Source organism: Penicillium expansum (genome assembly GCF_000769745.1).
Source record: "Penicillium expansum strain MD-8 chromosome Unknown contig127, whole genome shotgun sequence".
Classification (NCBI taxonomy): domain Eukaryota; kingdom Fungi; phylum Ascomycota; class Eurotiomycetes; order Eurotiales; family Aspergillaceae; genus Penicillium; species Penicillium expansum.
Window position 1 is genome coordinate 239,099 of NW_015971384.1, and position 17,375 is coordinate 256,473.

General features: G+C 47.7%; 7 protein-coding genes across 7 annotated transcripts; 3 read left to right on the plus strand and 4 right to left on the minus strand.

Moving 5' to 3' along the window:
• Window positions 1–741: 741 nt before the first annotated feature.
• PEX2_039710 (nonhemolytic phospholipases C family protein) lies at window positions 742–2,900 on the plus strand (the record flags this gene model as incomplete). Its single annotated transcript, XM_016741246.1, has 5 exons — window positions 742–870; window positions 923–1,005; window positions 1,064–1,328; window positions 1,380–1,503; window positions 1,567–2,900. 5 exons carry the CDS (start codon window positions 742–744, stop codon window positions 2,898–2,900), a joined length of 1,935 nt encoding a protein of 644 aa, XP_016596740.1.
• A 284-nt stretch (window positions 2,901–3,184) lies between these two features.
• Window positions 3,185–3,815, minus strand: PEX2_039720 (uncharacterized protein; the record flags this gene model as incomplete). The annotated part of the gene is made up of 3 exons (XM_016741247.1): window positions 3,185–3,235; window positions 3,335–3,681; window positions 3,746–3,815. 3 exons carry the CDS (start codon window positions 3,813–3,815, stop codon window positions 3,185–3,187), a joined length of 468 nt encoding a protein of 155 aa, XP_016596741.1.
• A 1,415-nt stretch (window positions 3,816–5,230) lies between these two features.
• Window positions 5,231–5,515, minus strand: PEX2_039730 (Cytochrome P450; the record flags this gene model as incomplete). Its single annotated transcript, XM_016741248.1, has 1 exon — window positions 5,231–5,515. The coding sequence occupies one exon, from the start codon at window positions 5,513–5,515 to the stop codon at window positions 5,231–5,233; it is 285 nt and encodes a 94-aa protein (XP_016596742.1).
• Window positions 5,516–5,993: 478 nt separating this feature from the next.
• PEX2_039740 (uncharacterized protein) lies at window positions 5,994–6,461 on the plus strand (the record flags this gene model as incomplete). Its single annotated transcript, XM_016741249.1, has 1 exon — window positions 5,994–6,461. One exon carries the CDS (start codon window positions 5,994–5,996, stop codon window positions 6,459–6,461), a length of 468 nt encoding a protein of 155 aa, XP_016596743.1.
• Window positions 6,462–8,059: 1,598 nt separating this feature from the next.
• Window positions 8,060–10,274, plus strand: PEX2_039750 (uncharacterized protein; the record flags this gene model as incomplete). The annotated part of the gene is made up of 4 exons (XM_016741250.1): window positions 8,060–8,826; window positions 8,881–9,400; window positions 9,456–9,599; window positions 9,651–10,274. 4 exons carry the CDS (start codon window positions 8,060–8,062, stop codon window positions 10,272–10,274), a joined length of 2,055 nt encoding a protein of 684 aa, XP_016596744.1.
• A 290-nt stretch (window positions 10,275–10,564) lies between these two features.
• On the minus strand, window positions 10,565–11,669 carry PEX2_039760 (putative 26S proteasome-associated ubiquitin C-terminal hydrolase; the record flags this gene model as incomplete). The annotated part of the gene is made up of 3 exons (XM_016741251.1): window positions 10,565–11,384; window positions 11,478–11,572; window positions 11,628–11,669. 3 exons carry the CDS (start codon window positions 11,667–11,669, stop codon window positions 10,565–10,567), a joined length of 957 nt encoding a protein of 318 aa, XP_016596745.1.
• Window positions 11,670–13,715: 2,046 nt separating this feature from the next.
• Window positions 13,716–15,628, minus strand: PEX2_039770 (putative C6 transcription factor RosA-like; the record flags this gene model as incomplete). The annotated part of the gene is made up of 4 exons (XM_016741252.1): window positions 13,716–14,823; window positions 14,876–15,103; window positions 15,166–15,471; window positions 15,519–15,628. The coding sequence occupies 4 exons, from the start codon at window positions 15,626–15,628 to the stop codon at window positions 13,716–13,718; spliced, it is 1,752 nt and encodes a 583-aa protein (XP_016596746.1).
• Window positions 15,629–17,375: the final 1,747 nt, after the last annotated feature.

A 17,375-nucleotide genomic window follows, 5' to 3' on the forward strand; every position in this document is an offset into this window, starting at 1 on the left:
AAATACTAAATGAGTGCTAAAGGAGAGAACGTTCCACCCTATGATCATACCACCCTTGCCGCCAAAGGGATCAAGGTGATGCGACCTTACAGAAAGACATATGCACCACACGTGCCCCTCTTGATCAATCAGAGCAAAGGTAAAATAATTAGCGGTTGAATGTGATGTCCAAGCGCATTCTATCGCATACACATTTAGTGAATAAGACAGGCACTAAAGTAACCCGTGGACCTGTGAGACCCTCGACTAAGCCAAAAGTATACAAGATCGTTCCTGCCGAAAGTATGTTCCTGTTCAGTGTTGATCGAACCATGGAACAAAATTTCACGTGGAGACACCCGCATGTCAGATTGGATCAACATTGAATGTACCTAGGTAGGTACCTTCTCTTATATTACTCGACTTCTACTCCGTACAATATACAACATACGGACTTGCATTATTCCATTGTGCATGATCGGCGGCCATGCCGCACCAAGAATGCCAGCCCATCCCTGTGTTTCAATCCCCATATTCCCATTCGTCCTTTCCTTGAATGGTCTGGGGCTGTCATGGGGGAACAGCGCCTGCAGATGTAACCAAGTCCCAAAGCTTGTTGAGGGGATCCATAAGTACATGTGCCTAGTACTACTATTCACTCGATTTTCTCCGCTATCTGCATGCCTCGTTGGGAGTACATAAGTAGTGGGATCTTCTCTCCGTTGAATTCTTTCCCATCATTCCTTCTGCAATCGCCGAATCATGGCTTTCAAATCGCCGATATGTATCGCTATCGCGGTACTTCTCGAAGCTGTGCTCGTTTTCGGTGGATCCTTAAGCGACATCGAGCATGTAGTCATCTTCATGCAGGAGAACCGCTCATGGGACACGGTAAGTTTCACCTGCGCTATGAGACGTTCACACCATGCTCACCAAATGGTAGTATTTTGGCACTATGCCTGGAGTCCGTGGCTTCAATGACCCCAATGTTCAGGTCAACTCCGACGGAAACTCGGTTTGGCATCAGTAAGTGCCGAATACCACAGTTCTAAGGGAAGAAATTGGTTCTGATATTCCGTGTCAGACTAGTCGAGCCGGCTCAGTCAAACAAAACCAAGACTTTGTTACCCTGGTATCTTGGATATCAAGGTGGCGACTGGCATGATGCGATTCAGTGCATGGTCGCGGGTAGCAACGGCTACAAGGAAAACCAACAGTCTCTCAACAACGGGTTGAACAACCACTGGGTGACTAAAAACACCCCCTGGAGTTGGGGCTACCTGAAGCGACAAGATATTCCAGTTCAATTTGCCATTGCTGAAGGTTGGACATCAGGAGACATGTATCAGGTACGTGGCCAGAGTCAATTCCAAAGAGATTGGAGACTGATTTGCAAACAGGAGAGTCAAATCACTGCCACAAATCCTAATCGGGTTACTTTGGTCAGCGGCTCTATCAACGTTCCTGGTAGTCCCCAGGACAAGGACCAGGGAGGTGTATATATTGATAACAACGAGGTACCAGGTATGTATCGTCAGCTATATCTGCTGTTCATTTTCCTATCCCTCTAGATAATTGTATTTTTAGCTATTTCATGGTCTGACCAAAGTTACACAGGCTGTGATGACCATGGTATCAACTGCTACCCACTCAAGTGGAAGACCGTCTATGACTTTTATGAAGAGGCAGGGGTCTCATGGCAACTCTTTCAAGACACAAACAACTTCGACGATAACCCGTTGGCTTGGTTCCAGCAATTTCAGACTGCCCCGAAAAATAGCCCTCTGGCCAAAAAGGGTATGTCTTTTGTTGGTCTAGATTCCTTCTATCAGGCTGCCGCCAACGGCACATTGCCCGAGGTCAGTTTCATTGTTGGCCCGTCCGAGCTGTCTGAGCATCCACCATACATGCCAAAGGATGGAGGCTGGCTTCAGAAGAAGGTCGTCGACGCCGTCACTAGTAGCCCGAAGTATAACTCAACGCTTCTGATGATCAGCTTTGATGAAACTGGTGGCTTTGGCGACCATGTAACCCCCTTCCATTCCCCTAAGAACACCCCGGGAGACTGGATGCAGGACCCCTTAGGTATGTTCTCGGATATCTTTGTGGGGCCTGGTTTCCGAGTACCATTCTATATGATCTCCCCTTGGACCCGAGGAAATCGCGTGTTCACTGAGCGGGCAGATCATAACTCTCAGATTCTCTTTGTTGAGGAATGGCTGACAGCGCGGGGACACAAAAATATTACAACCAATCAGATGGTTTCATGGCGACGCAAGCACATGTCTAATCTAGTCAACGCGCTTGATTTGGACCATCCAGACTACTCTCTCCCCAATCTTCCGGATGCCGGGACTGTGGATACCAACGAAAAGGGCGAGTATACTGGTACATCTAACTGCCAGTCTCGCCATAAGCAGACACGTCCTGATGTTCCATATGGAGAACAGAGCAACACAACCGATGTCAATACCTTGTGGTTTGAAGAGGGCTTCAAAGAGGTGGTCGGCTACCTCACCGAGGGCCGATACCTAGTCTTTGAGAAGAATGGAGCAGCCATAACAAATCCGGCTACAGGCAACCGCCTTGTGTCCAGCTGTACAAGCCCTGAGCACAACAATAAATCCCAGCGTTGGGTAATTCACTACAACAACGATGAGGAAAGCCATACATTTACCATCTCCAGCGCACTAGATGGTCGATGGATCGGTCTCGATGGTGCTTTGCTTCCCAAAAACCAGAATTCAAATGCAGCCCAGGTGCATTTCACCTTCTTGGGTAGTGGTCTTGGCTATACCATGCAGTTTGTGGAGAAAGGGCGGTACATTGATATTGACAAGCACGGAGACTTGAATGCTGAAGGTGACCACGCGAAACCTACGAGTGGCTACAAGGTCTTTAGCGTCTCATTCCGTGATTAGATGATGAGATGTTGATTTTATGACGTTACGGAATCCTGCATGGTCATCCTGAGGGGTCATCCTGAGGCTGGTGCCTAAGAACCAAGTTATTCATAGTATCCTAGCAACAAAGCTTGAGTTATTTTCATCAGCCAAGAGCTTGGAACCCAATCCAATATACATATGCTCCAATTTGCCTGTGCTGTCATATTCAATAAAGATATGGTAGTGGTATGACTATAATTACATGCATAAATAAGACCATACCCCCTCTTCAACCAGATTTTAAATCGAACCCTAGTCCTCTATGCACGAATAACCGTAAATGGCCCAGCAGCGTTAAACAAGGAGGGCATCTGCATAATATTGGTTAGCCCCTGGAATTAAATAAAAGCCAAGATAAACACAGCCCAAAAGTATGTAACCCCAACCCCGCAAAAAAGAAAGAAACATACCTGTGGCGCAGTTGAGAGAGAAGTGTCAATCCTCAAATACCAAAGCGAACTATCCTTAACCTTGGGCAAATCCTTCGGGATAGTGACATTAACAAGACCCGCCTTCTCCTTGATACCCCCCGTGATCTTGATAGACTGGTCGAAGGAGATGGTGTCTAGCTTGCGCACGGGATTGTTGTACAGCCACACGCTGTAGTCGCTGCCGGGGTACTGGTTCAATGGGTCTGGGCAGCGTCCCGTGGGCTTGCGGTCGAAGTGGACACGCACGGTTTGGCCAGCGGAGATGGTTGAGTTGTCGGGGATGCCTTGGTAGACGTTTACACAGGCGTAGTCGCGTTTGCCCCAGGCTAAATCATTGAAAAAAAGGAATTGTTAGTTCAAAACATTGCAGATGAGTATGGAACTGCATACGCTGGTCCTTGCTGAACAAGGCGGTGCTGGTTCCCACCAGGGAAGCGACGATTGCTGCAGTGAACTTCATTTTGAGATTTTGGGGATTCAGTGGTAGACAATAGGGAGAATTGTAGATGGAATATCTTCAACGTTAATAAGTTGGTGAGATTCTGGGTTTTATATGTGAAATAGGAGAATATGTACTATATTTTGTCTGCAATATAGTGCCACTGACGACACAAAGGGCCCTAATTATAGCTTCGGGCTCTAAAAGCCCGGTCTGTGAGATATAAGTGATCATGTTTCACTTGGTTCCTCCACATGGACTCGAATTAAAATTCCGCCTGCTTGGCGTGAGGAGTGATCGGCGTAGCCGATCTCGATCCGGGGACGCGAGCTAGGGATGTCTACAATCTTAGATATTGTACGGAGTACCCCGTATAAGTGGCGTACATTCTGTACTCAGCCGAGCCTCCCTTCATAGAGTATTGCCTTTTGGCTTATTCGCCCAAGGGATGTTCGTCTCGTTCTTCTTCTGCAATTATCCCTTGCTTTAAGGTCCGGAGACAACATCTATTGCTCTGCATACCTTATTAATGAGCTTGTCTACCATGCTATATACCCATAGCTATTTGGAGGTCTTGGGGGAAACGCCTTAACCATAATGACCATGCAGATAAACGGTCGGCTGACAGCCCTGACTATTAATTTGCCTTTTCAGCCCAATGCATCTGCTTCTCAGTTTTTATTTTCGTCTCTTCGCCGTTCGAATGCTCAACCTAGTTTATCTGACATGTGAGCAGAAGCCCTTGGCTGCATTGAATGTCTCATAATATGTCCAGCCAGCCATCACTCTTACATAAGAATTTTGGATGTTGTCCAAGAGCACGTTCTTATGAACGAATGTATTGCACACGAGGTTTCATAATTTGAGTGGTTTGCATTATAACTAATATGAATACTGGTCTATTAGGTTCTATGTTTTTACCAATTTCACTCGCATCCTCATTCCATTCACTAGCTTAGAGATAATCTCCAGTGTCTAAACCTGGTTAGTAAATCCATGATACTTCCAGCCCTACAGGTAGTCCTGCGGAGCACTTACATTATACAGCTCTGACCGAACTTCGTGTTTTCCGTTTTCTTTCTCAGTTGGAGCGCCCGACTCACCCCGCTTGGTTGACTCAAGTCCTACTTTCTCCCAATCATGTCGCCGAGTCGCACATGTGATAATCATAAATGCTTCGATCTTTGCCAGCTCTTATTCTATACAGTTGCGTGGTCCACGCTCGAAAGGCCGCCAAGCACTCGCCGGTATGATGGAGCTGGTTTCCAACCAACGTTGGGGAATAACCTGATTGTTTTAGTCGCCATACACGGCTTGGTCACGATGTATAATACTCTGACAGTTGTAGGGCAACAGCCCATCCAGGCACATATCTTGACCATTTGGTAGTCGAACATTCAACCCAGTGTTTGTATTGGAAAATCGCGCTGTCGCACCTAGTGGATACAGGCGAAAGATTTCCTTGATAACAGCAGATTCGTAGATGAAATTCTTTGGAGAGCATTCTCTCCATGTTCTAGGATTTGAGCTTGAATGTGGTTTGGATAGGAGTCAGAACCAAAGATCTCATCCAGTTCCATACAAACACGGCGCAAGACGTGCGGGGTGCGAGCTAGTTCGTGGAATGCCCATTGTAGCAGGATGCTTGTTGTATCGTGGCCAGCAAATAGGAAAAGTTTGAGTTGATCGCAAGTTCGGGTGGGAACTTCCGGCGTTAACATGTGCGTTTCAACTAGATAGAGCAAGCACACTATGAAATGAATTCTGCAAAGTTGACTGCGCATCAAACTTTTCCTTGATATGCTCAATGAATCTGGCCCAGGATGATGCTCGGGACGTTGTATGTAAGATAACCTGCTTGTTCTTTTCGACTATAACCAGGGTTCACTAGTACCAGGCAAATGTGCAAAGCACCCATATATCTCTCCAGCTCAGATGATGAAATTCTTTAGTTCTCCTTATTTGCTATGGGATAGAATCGATTACTATGTCCAAGAATCGGACGAAGTAAGGGGTATGTAGGCATCTCTCTTGCCATTTTGAGCTTAGCCTATTATCGACTGTGCTAGATATAAGAACGGACGGTTGCCTGCTCATCCATGTATACAGTCTTTTACCTTGAGTGCTCTTCCTGGGAATTCCTGTGTTCGAACACATTCAAAATATACTTCTTCACCAAATACCCCAACCTCTGGCTGCATGGCGTCCATCGGCAGCCTTTCTGATATACAGAACGAGATCTTGGGAAATGACATTGCAAAACGAATTGTCATTAAAGTGAGGACCCAAAGGCTGGATTCTCAAAACTATCGCGCCTCGGCCAACGAAGTTATCGGCGAGGTTTTTCCTGGCTGGGAAAATGACCCGCGGATTCGGTTTCTCGCCATTGATGTATGGGACGAACGTACCTTCATTGTCGTCGACATTAACCATCTCGATTATGACTTCAATACGGCTCACAAAATCAAAAATGTCTTCCCAGTCTATGTGCTCCGCCACGTGAAAAAGCGTGGTTGGGCTCTGGTTAGATGGCCTCGAGAGGATGAGCCCCTTGGTGCCAAAGTCATGGATCTTCACAACGCTAATGGTTGGGACGTCGAAACGCCTTTTCTAGAAGACCACAACACGCGTATTGTGTACGCCAATCCCCGCAATCTTTATGAATGATGCTCACTGTTCCACTGGATTACCTGGAGATCGAATGTTGTCCTATCTGCAAAGGAGAATAACCGCTGTAAACACGTTAGAAACAATGGTGCAAGATGTTGCTATAATTTATTCCTCCCTATCTACTATGTATCTCTTTCCATATATGTTAATATGTTAATATTTTATACTTGTCTTGATACATGGATGCAGCCAAATGAGGAACAATACCGTAGACCACTGGATACGGTAATTTACCAAGCTTCCCCTCTCTGCTGCGCACACATCCGAGCCAACATCCAACCTCCCCGACTTCAAGTTTTTCTTTGTGTCAATGCAGATACTCCTAAAAGGACCCTACTCGAGACTCTAAAAATGCTGATCTTCTAGTTTTCATATGTTATGTTGTGTACTCCGTACTCATTACGGAGCACTGCTGAGTACGGAGTACTGGTTAACATACTCCAATGTTCCCACTAGACCGAAGCCAAGACCAAATGAAAGCTTCAATGCTCCTTTGGAGCCAGCTATCTCCCACATGCGACAAATTGAAACCCATGAGCGCCATGTACCTGTGTGACCCATATCGCTTCTCGGCTTCCCAACAATGCGGTGTTGCCTCTTTCTGCTGGTTCCGATAGCGAGAAAGCCACGGCCATAGATCCCCGTCAAACGCCATCAAGTGTGATGCATTGAGTGCGACCCGGATATTCCGAGGTATTACGAAACTTCCGGGGTTTACTCCCGAAATATTTGCGATGATAAAACCCGAAACGACCAAAAACGACCAGGAACCACATGCAGGAACGTTAGCTGCCCGATTAGCCAGGCCGAAAACAGTCACCTGAGCGATAAGCATCCCATTTTTTTTCGCCACTTCTTTCTTGAACGTATTCCCCCACCCTCACTCAATCAGGACTTTCTTTTCAGTGTTCTTGCTCTACACTTACTTCGAAGGTTCTTTTTGAGCACAGCATTTCCCCGGATTTCGTCATTTAGGATGTGTGGGTAGCCAGGGACCAGATCCAACTAACTTGATCGCTGGGACGTTTCCGTTCGCTTGTTTCCCGTCCACTGGTTTTAAGGGGTCCAATTATTTTCCCCCACCTCTCCCCTTTTTGTCTTAAATCATTCTCGGGGCACTTTTTTGGCTGGGATCACCTTTCGCAACTGGTCGCGTGCTCAAAGAGATAAGCCCTTGAGCCTCCGTATCTTGGCTTTTACACGTGAAGATACCATTCTTCAATATCCAGGTGGGCTTTATCTCCTTTCCAGCACGTTCCTTGTGCGACTCCCGTGTAGATAAGGAATCCACTGTATCGCTGTGTGTGTTCTTCCATATAAGTACACGTTGTCCCCTTGCTTGTAATTCCTTCTCGGAGGCGACTCGACTCGACTCTCGCCCCAGCAACACCCCACTCGAATCATTCGTCTTTCTTAACTTCAACCATACTAATTCCCAACAGATTTATCTAGTACGGCAACAGGCTTGGATATCTGCTCTTTGACCAAGGCCTTGCATGCAAGTGGAGCTGTTGTCAGCTCCCCGACGCAACACATCTGAGACAGTATCGATCACGTGTCACCAAAGCCCCATTGCGCAACCATCATCATTCATCATGCCTTCTCTAGAGGATCACTCGGCTTTCAAGCATCGGGAGGACCAAGGGCAATCTACCAGACCTGAGGAAGATTCCCAGCAGAGTCTATTTCACCAAGTACACGAATGGCTTCACCATGAGAAAACCAGACGACAGAATCGTAAAGCACGAAAAGCCGAAGCAACCCCCCATGCAACAAACGAGAACAAGTCAGCCGAAGAAGATGATGTTTTAGAAAGACCTAGCTCAGACACCTCGGACAACTCAAACAACTCGAAGAGCACCTTTTCCCTGGATAAACTGGAGAAAATCCTCCTCCAATATGCGACTACCCGACCTAGAAGTGCAATGGGTTTGCACCACAAACAACCTGTCAAGCGGCAATCTCGACACCGCCTGACAGGCCTGCGAAGAGGGTCTGCGTCCGAGTCTGAACTCACGGATGTCGACGGGGCCCCGCCAGGCGTGGAAGCTTTCCTTGACAATACAAAGACGCTTGCCTACACCGGTGGCGCTGCAGTAGAAGAGATCGCCGACTCCAGTGCGAGTGTGAAGCAAGCAAAGGATGCAGAGGCTTGGGTCATTTTCAAGACCGAGATCGTGCGTATTGTGCACACTTTGCAGCTGAAGGGCTGGCGCAGGGTTCCTGCGGATTTGGCGGCAGAGATTGAAGTGGTTAGGCTCAGCGGTGCTCTGACGAACGCCGTATATGTAGTTGAGCCGCCAAAGAATCTGCCTCCTCCGAAAACCGATAGCAACAGTTTGGTTTCAAGGAAGCGCCCACCGTAAGCAACGAATTGTCTTTCCCACTTTGGATACACATCTAATTAGATTTACAGGAAGCTTCTCTTGCGTATCTACGGTCCCCAAGTCGATCATCTAATCGACCGAGAGAATGAGCTGCAAATTCTTCGTCGCCTCGGAAAGAAGAATATTGGCCCCCGCATTCTCGGAACTTTCCGCAATGGTCGGTTCGAAGAGTACTTTGAGGCTCGTCCACTCACTCCCAAGGAGCTGCGAATGCCCGAAACGGCGAGGCAGGTTGCCAAGCGGATGAGAGAATTGCACGATGGCGTTGAACTTCTTGAAGAAGAACGCGAAGGCGGACCTATGATCTTCAAAAACTGGGACAAATGGGTGGACCGTTGCGAGCAAGTAACGACCTGGCTGGATAATGAACTTCAATCCCCTCAAAATGAGGCCAAAGCTGCATTGGAACCATGGCGTCGTCGCGGCTATGTCTGCGGCGTAACATGGGACGTGTTCCGTAAAGCCGTGGATAACTACCGACGTTGGCTGGTTGCCAGCTCTGGGGGAACTGCCGAGATCAAGCGACAACTAGTATTTGCGCACAATGATGTAAGTTTCCGTCTCTTGCACCTTTTCCTGAATATGTTATTGACGCGTTGTCTAGACTCAATATGGCAATCTACTTCGCATGGAGCCGGCCACAGAGTCACCACTTCTTTTGCCTGCAAATGAACACAAACAGCTGATCGTCATCGACTTTGAGTATTCTTCGGCTAATACACGTGGACTCGAGTTCGCCAATCACTTTGTAAGTCCACTAATCCCCATCGCCAATTCAAATGGATGCTAACTGCAATAGACCGAGTGGTGCTACAACTACCACGACGAAGAGCGCTCATGGGCTTGCAACAACCGCAACTACCCGACATCGGAGCAGCAGTACAACTTCGTGACAACCTATCTTACCCACCGACCTTCCAGCGCCGGCGGACCTATTTCACCTCTAGCCTCGCCGACCATTCGCGCTCGCGCTCCTGTTGCAATTGCCCCATTGGACTTGGACGATGTGTCAGATAGACCCAGCTCTCGGCTTTCGCAATATGAGCAGTCTAAGGAGGTTGAACTTGACTCAGAGGTACGATTCCTCATGCAGCAGACCCGGATGTGGCGGGCGATGAACTCCGCGCAGTGGGTAGCTTGGGGCATCGTCCAGGCCAAGGTACCTGGCATGGAAGAAGGCATTGCTGAGATGCTTGCTGCTCGCAACGGGCCAAGCGAAAATGGCGATGGCGATGACACTAAGACGCCCCCCGTGGATGCGGATATCGACGAAGAAGATGACGGGGACTTTGACTACCTAGCTTACGCGCAGGACCGAGTCATGTTCTTCTGGGGTGATCTGCTGTCACTGAATCTGATCAAACCAGAGGACTTGCCTGCGCCTCTATTGGAGCATGTCAAGTCGCGGCTTGTCGCATACTGAGAATTGGAGGAGAACTAATGATAATCTTCACGACGAAGACTTGTTCATACGCATCATCATGATTTACGGTGTGGACGCCAGTACATATCAGTCCGTCAAATCGGTGATTTATCACACCTACATGTATCTACTACACTATAGCGTTGGGGTTTCAACATCATCATCGAATACCATATCTTGTCTTATTTCATTTCATTTTGATCATCCTCATCATCTCACAAAGGGTATCTGAAATGCCATTGTAGAAAAATCAGAAATAGAAAAAAAAGAACCCACTGATGTCCAACCCTCTATCGGCGCATCTCGAGCTTCTTCCTCGTCTCCCTCTTCGCACCCTCAACCCACTCCCCATAAGCTTTCCCCTCAGGATCACTCTCTTTAACCCCAACAACACCCTTCAGAACCTCCCCAATAAACCCAACGAAATTGCACCGTCTGAGTGTATTCTCCCACTGCCACGCAGCCCTCTTCCTCTCCTCCCTCTCAAGCGTCTCCACATCCCCAATCTCCCTCGCTCTCCCCCTCGGATCCCTCACAACAGCCATAAGATTAAAATGCGTTTCATCAGGCGGGTACCGCGCAATGCGCCTCTGCAAAACCTCAATAACCTTCTCCGGGAACTCCGCAGTCCCACACGCGCCATGGCTAATAGGATACGGCTGCAGCCCATCAAGCTCATACAGCGTCCCGTTGACAGGCGTATAGGCAATGAAGTGGTAAACGTCCGCGCCCTTCTCATCGTCCTGCGGCCGCGCGGTCTCATCAGCGAACGGGCTCGACCGCGCAAAGCTGTTGTGCGCGCTCCGGATCGCTTCCGAGTTCGAGAGCGCTTCGCCGCGTAGCTCGGGCGGGAAGCCCGTTGTGAAGTCTTTGAAGGAGCGTAGCTCTTCGCCGAGCTCGATTGCTGGCTGTGGCGCGGGAGGGTTGTCGTGGTTGAGGATTACGGAGAGGATGGCTTGTGTGCCGCAGGCGTTTTGGATTGTCTGGGCGGCGAAGAAGAGGTTATTGTCTGTGGCGGTTTGGTCGTAGGTTCCGTCGAGGGGGGCTTCGGCGCGCGCGCCGGCAGCTTCGCGCGTCCATTTAAAGAGGAAGATCACGCCGTAGACTGGGCTGTTTGGAGAATGCGGTTAGCTTTGATTGTGATGTTTTTTTTGGAGTTTGAAGGTGGTGGGATTGCGGATTTTGAGGGGTCTTGTTGCTCACCCTAGTAACCGTATTGTGTCTGCATCTAGGGAGATGAGCTCTTCGAATTGGGTGTCTTTTACTCCGAGTGTCTCGATCAGAGAGGTGAACAGACCCTAGCTTTGGTTAGTATGCTGCTGCTTACATAGATCATGGGGGTGGTGATGGTACCTCATCTGACTCGATGGTGCTCCAGCCACCTACATCAGCCATTTTGACTGTCTGTGATGGATGCTGAGGGCGATTGAATGGAAGATGTTGTGTCGTCGATGTGGAGGTTGCTTTCTTCCCCAAATGGGAAATGCGGTTATGTCATTATCACGTGAAGCCGGAGCAATAGCCTCAAGTCACGTGTGTCTCCACTATAAAGTAGAGAAGGTCGCTTTAATGTTCTAGCAGATTGGGGACAGCACGCAGCAAGTAATTGTAAAATTGTGACCATATTGAAATTGAGTGAAGAGAATAAAGATTTTATGAGTCTCAAGATCTTACTTAGAGCAAAGGTGCACCCTGGACACGGAAGGCCAGAAAGAGTAGTATACAACAACATTCATGGATATCAACGAAGTGATTAGTTATAGTTAATCCTCTATTTTTGAAGGAACAGTATGCGTTAATATCTAGTAATTAACTGAATATCTTGGAAAGGGCAAATAAAAAGCAGAACCAGCAATAAAATCAGCCCCCCCCCCCCCCCCGNGGAAACGAAGTGAACAGCCGGATATCCCCGAACTTGAGACCAAAAATAGTTCAAAGTAAGCCCACTACTAGATACAGTCAAAATCTTTCGATTTTGACTAAATACACTAAGACGAAGTGGCATTGACCATCTGTTAGTGCAAGGACCAAGACCAAGAGTGCTATCGAAGACGCAATATTCCCATTCAAGCGCCCCCTCCGACAACAGTACGGAGTATTGCCCATAAAATAGTGTATAAGAAGCAAGAACTGTAACATCGGGTATGCAACCAGCAGAAGGAAAGAAGATAAATATAGAAAACACGAGGGGTCAGGGACGATCTTTAACTTAATTCCCGTGTAGTGAAGATCCAACCGCAATGTTAGTGACAATACAGTAGGAAGATAATAATAACAGCACACAAACTAACAACCACATTGCACTCCAGCAAAGCCCAGAGCTGAGTGGAAAAAAAAACGTCATTTATCAAATATAGACAGCACTCGACACATAGGGCTGCAGCGACTACAAAACGACGATGTCATACTGCGCTGTAGCCCTGTAGATGCATGAAGGACATGAATTACTACCCCATGCAAGAATCGTTCTCCGACCCCAGTAATTACACATTAGAACGCTTATACCTTACACTCGATATACGCATACTATCTCCAACCCCTCAGTGAAACCAAATTGGTGCTAGCTCGGGGACATGCTACCCTATTCGGACAGATCTCGAGGCGGCCGAATACGAGGTCTGGAGAAATGTGGCCGGTGGGGTACCAATCAGAGGGATGGATCTGTAGTCTAAATTCCCTTAATATTTGCCCCATACTTTTCAGTTGGTTCGCGTTGTCTATTCTTAGGATGGGGCCTGTGACGATGGTTACCGGTGGCTGCTCTCGGGAGTTGGGTGGTACCTGTCGATCGGTGTGCGTGAGGTGTAGGTTCAGGTGTATTCTTCGGTTATGGGGAGTGTCGTGAGAGTTTTCTATCTTTAGACATGGGTATGTTACGGAGGTGGGTGAATGATTCCTTGTTCATTGACGAGTTTTGAGGTCTGCCTCCGTGATGGCTATAGTTCCGAATAACATTAAGCATATTACTCAACGCATGTACAGACATTCCCAAGTCAGATTAACAAAAGATTTGATAAAATCAGGGTATATATATCAATATCAAAATATCAGTTCGAGTCAACTGCCTCCAGCTTGCAACTACAAGCGAGTATAAAATCCAAACCGAGCATTAAATGGGACACAAGATCATGCATCAACGCTCATACTCAGCACAAACACTGTCCAAATATATAAGAAAAGAGTCGAGTGGCGAAAACAAAACACTCGCGTATAATGATAAAAAAAAAGTGCATGTTCTCCAGGTCCAATTCCCAGTAGAACATAACTCCGTAGCCTCCATATTTTCAGAAAATGAGACAGATTATGTCTTCTAATTTCCTTCTGGTACCCAATAGCCAGAGCAAACCAACCAACCTCGCTCAGGGTCGTAGTCTAAAATTTCCCATTTGATTGATTTTTGCTTCTTTTTCGGGTATACATAAACCCAGCACAGCCTGACAATCAAGTCCAAAGTGAAGTTGGAGCAGCCATGCCTGGCAATTCAAACGGATGTGTCGGCGAATAGGCCTCCATATTTAGACCGAGTGCGCTATCCGCGCGCGGCAAACCGGCGCACAGCACATCACCATACGGCGGGGTGTAAGCCGCTGAATGAGGAATGGAAGCAGAAGCAGGGTGAGGATGGGCATGGCCATGACCCATATCCGAAAGACCAAGGTGTACGTCGTGGTTATCGAGGAGCTGTGGGGAGGGTGGGTACAGAGAATGCGAGGGTGCGGAGACATAAGCGTCTTGAACGGGGAAGGCAGAGTTGGCAATATTGATGGCGGTAGGGGAGTGCAGGGGCGGGGTATAAGCGGCATAAGAAGGCGAAGCGGAAGCAGGTGAGGAGGAGGCGACAAGCGGGTACTCGTGTATGTTGTGGTGGAAAGGGCTGGGTGGGCCAGGGGAGTAGTCGACTGATGGGCGGGGGGACCAGGAGAGGGGGAGGCGACTGCGATAGCGGGCAACGATACCGCGGGGCAAGTCCATGAGTTCCAGGGCTAGACGCAGCTCGGTGTTGAAGGGATCTGCGGCGTTATGGGTGGCTATTATGCGGTACATCTCTTCGACCGGACTGATGAATAGGGCGCCTAGGTATGCACCACCTAGCTCTGGGAAGAAGCGATCGAGAGAGATACCGACGGCGAAGAATTGGGCTAGGATTGGGAGAGCGTTGATCTCTGATTCGCTACTTCGGAGCATGGATGGTGGGAGCCAGAAGAGCCAGCGGCGGAGAGTTTGGATGCTTTCGAATGATTGTTCGGCTGTTTGGTTGGGGAAGTCATCACGGAATTGCTGGATGAATTCGATGAGTTCTCCTAGGCGTTGAGAGTGCTCGAGGTTGTGGGAAATACGTTTTTGTGTCATCTGTAGGGCCTGGATCGTTTGATCTAGATGTACCATGTCTTCGTCGAGGGGTTGATAGACCCCGGCCATTGAAAGATCTGTCGTGCTCAGTGCTCGTTGGTTCTCTACCAACTGTGCAATATCTGACTCTTGCTTCCAATATGGATGCATAGATTCTAGGACGCTGGAGATGCCGTGTTGCAAAGATGCCCAACTTTGACTGTTTTTGGGTCAGATGGGAACTTTCCAAGGAGCTGATCTATAGTACTCACTGGTCTGTCGCCTGCCATGACAAAAGAACAGAAGCCGCAAGAATTGCATCGCAGTTCTCCTTCGAGAAGGACCCTAGGGCGGTCTGCAGTCCTTGGAGAGCCGTAACTCTATGACGGAAAGCCAACTGCTTAGTCTCCTGGTCTCGGGTAAGAAAAGCAAGATGAAACGCCGAAAAGCTTAAGATAGAGCTCATAACGAAGTCGCTGCCCAGCGAAATAGCCAGGAAACTATTGAATATCGCCCGTCAGCAAACACCATCAACCCCAGCTAAATCTAACGAAATACTCACTTGGGCATCTTCTGCGCCCACACAGTACAACCACTCAGCCCTCGACGATGCAAGTCAATAGAAAGCCCAATTATATGGTGAATCAGGCGCAAATCAGACCGTGACAAGCCAGACCACCCGGATCGCGGACACTGCAAGAGCTCCGGATACGGAGGCACACCAGTGCGATGCCAATTCTCTACTTCCATTTCGATCTCTGGCGAAAGGAGGAGGTCGGGACCACGGCGTGGCGCGGGGGGACTCCCACTTTGAGTGGCAGCCGCATCCTGGTAGTCACAGCGGCAGTTGTGCTTTGTACAATTGCGGCTATATAGGATTAGTAAAGGTATACTGGTATGGCTTGAAGAACATACCATTGCGGGAAAGTCTCATCGCATCGAATGTGTCTTCTTTTGCATGTTTTGCAGCCGTTACGGGATTTGGTGTGGCTCTTGCGTGGTGGACCACCGCCTGGACCGACCATTTTGGCTTTGGAAGAATGCGGAGAGATGACAGGGACTGGAGTCAAGGACTCCACAGGTGAATGTTGTGAAAGAGTTGATGATGGGCACGTATGCCCGTAGTTATAGAGGAATGAGTGAGACGTAACTTCCCAAAAGCCTCCAAAAATAACTTTGGGGGCCGTTGAAGTTCGAAGAATAAGTTGAATTAAGCACGTGGAGAATACGAGCTCTGGAGATCTTAAAAGTGAAGAGATCAGAGAGAAGAAGAGATAAAAAAGGGAAAGCAGAAGAGTAAAAAGAGGTAAAAGAGATACAAGAGGGAAGATAGTATAAACAGTTGTCAGACGCAAGATATGATCTGACTTATTTAAATTTCACTTTTGTATTTTCTATTCCAAAATTATTATTCATTTTCATTTTCCCAGTGACGATCGAGATTTTGAGCCTCTGGGTACAGGGGGGGGGCCAGTAAGCCAAAAAAGTAAAAATACAGTAACTAAAACAAAAATAAGTAAAATCAGTAAAAAAAAAAACCTACGGAGTAGAGAATAAGTGAAAATAAGGAAGAAAAAAGAAAAAAGAAAAAAAAAAAAGCCCCCAAAACCCGACGGTCTAATATAGCACTTGGCCATTTCAGGTGAACCACATGGGTAGCTTATATAGCTGCCTTCATAGGCTAGACCATCCACTAGGCGCATGTGAGTCCATGTTCTTTAGTAGATACAGTTTATATTGAAATGTTCCATGTGGAGATTATTTTCTTTTTAAAGGCTGAATTAAATCGTCTTTTGGTAAGAATCATCTAGCCCTAACCTTGGAGGTAGAGCACTCTATTGCTTATAGGAGATGATTACTCCGTACCTAGGATGAATATAAAAGAAAAGGGTTCATGGGTGAATTCAAGCTGATTCACATGTGTTCCTCATTTGTTTTTGCTTTTTTCTTTTTTATTTCCATTTCCTAAATCTCATCCCGCGTTCCAGGGAACATAGTTCCAGCCAAGAGTATGTATATACGCAGGGGCCTACGAACAAACCCCAGACTTCATTTAAAATGATTGAATATAGAACAATAATCTAGGGAAATATAGTACCCGATCGACCTTTTTGCCTCGCAAGGCTTTTCGATCCGGCGGACCCTGGATTGTGGGTCGCTGTCAAGGGACACCGTTAGCCCCGTTGGGAAAGAAGAAGAGTCAATCCTTGGGCTATCCTAGACACCATTCGCGGCGTACTGGGAGTGGCTCTCTTGCTCTTCCACTCTCGCTAAGATTCAAGCTTAGCCTGACAGGCGGAAGTCGGCCGTTTCTACCCGCCTGTGAGTCAGATGGGAGATTAAACGCTGAACTCGGTAATCACAACCGAATGTTGAACTCCACGGAAGATAGTCAACTACAACATAGATATTGAGAGAAAGAAAAGAAAGAAAAGAAAAGAAAAGAAAAGAATCCCAGACTCTTACACCACTGAGAGAAACTGAGGATTATTGGAGGCAACATGTGAACGTTTAATCTGTAACCAGGGGGTGTAAGACCAATCTCTCGGGATCACCGCACCCACATATCAATTTCTCTCTGTTTTTCCTTCTGCGCATCCCTTATCCTGGCACCCGACAGTGGCCGACCTATTGCGATCGTTGCCCCAGGTCGGAAGCACCCTATCTCCTTCTCCGGTGAAGTTACCACTGGGCTGGAACGTAGGGAAACCATGTCTGGTGAGCCTGAAAGTGTACGACGCCAATAAGCCCGAAGTGGGAAATGAACCCCTA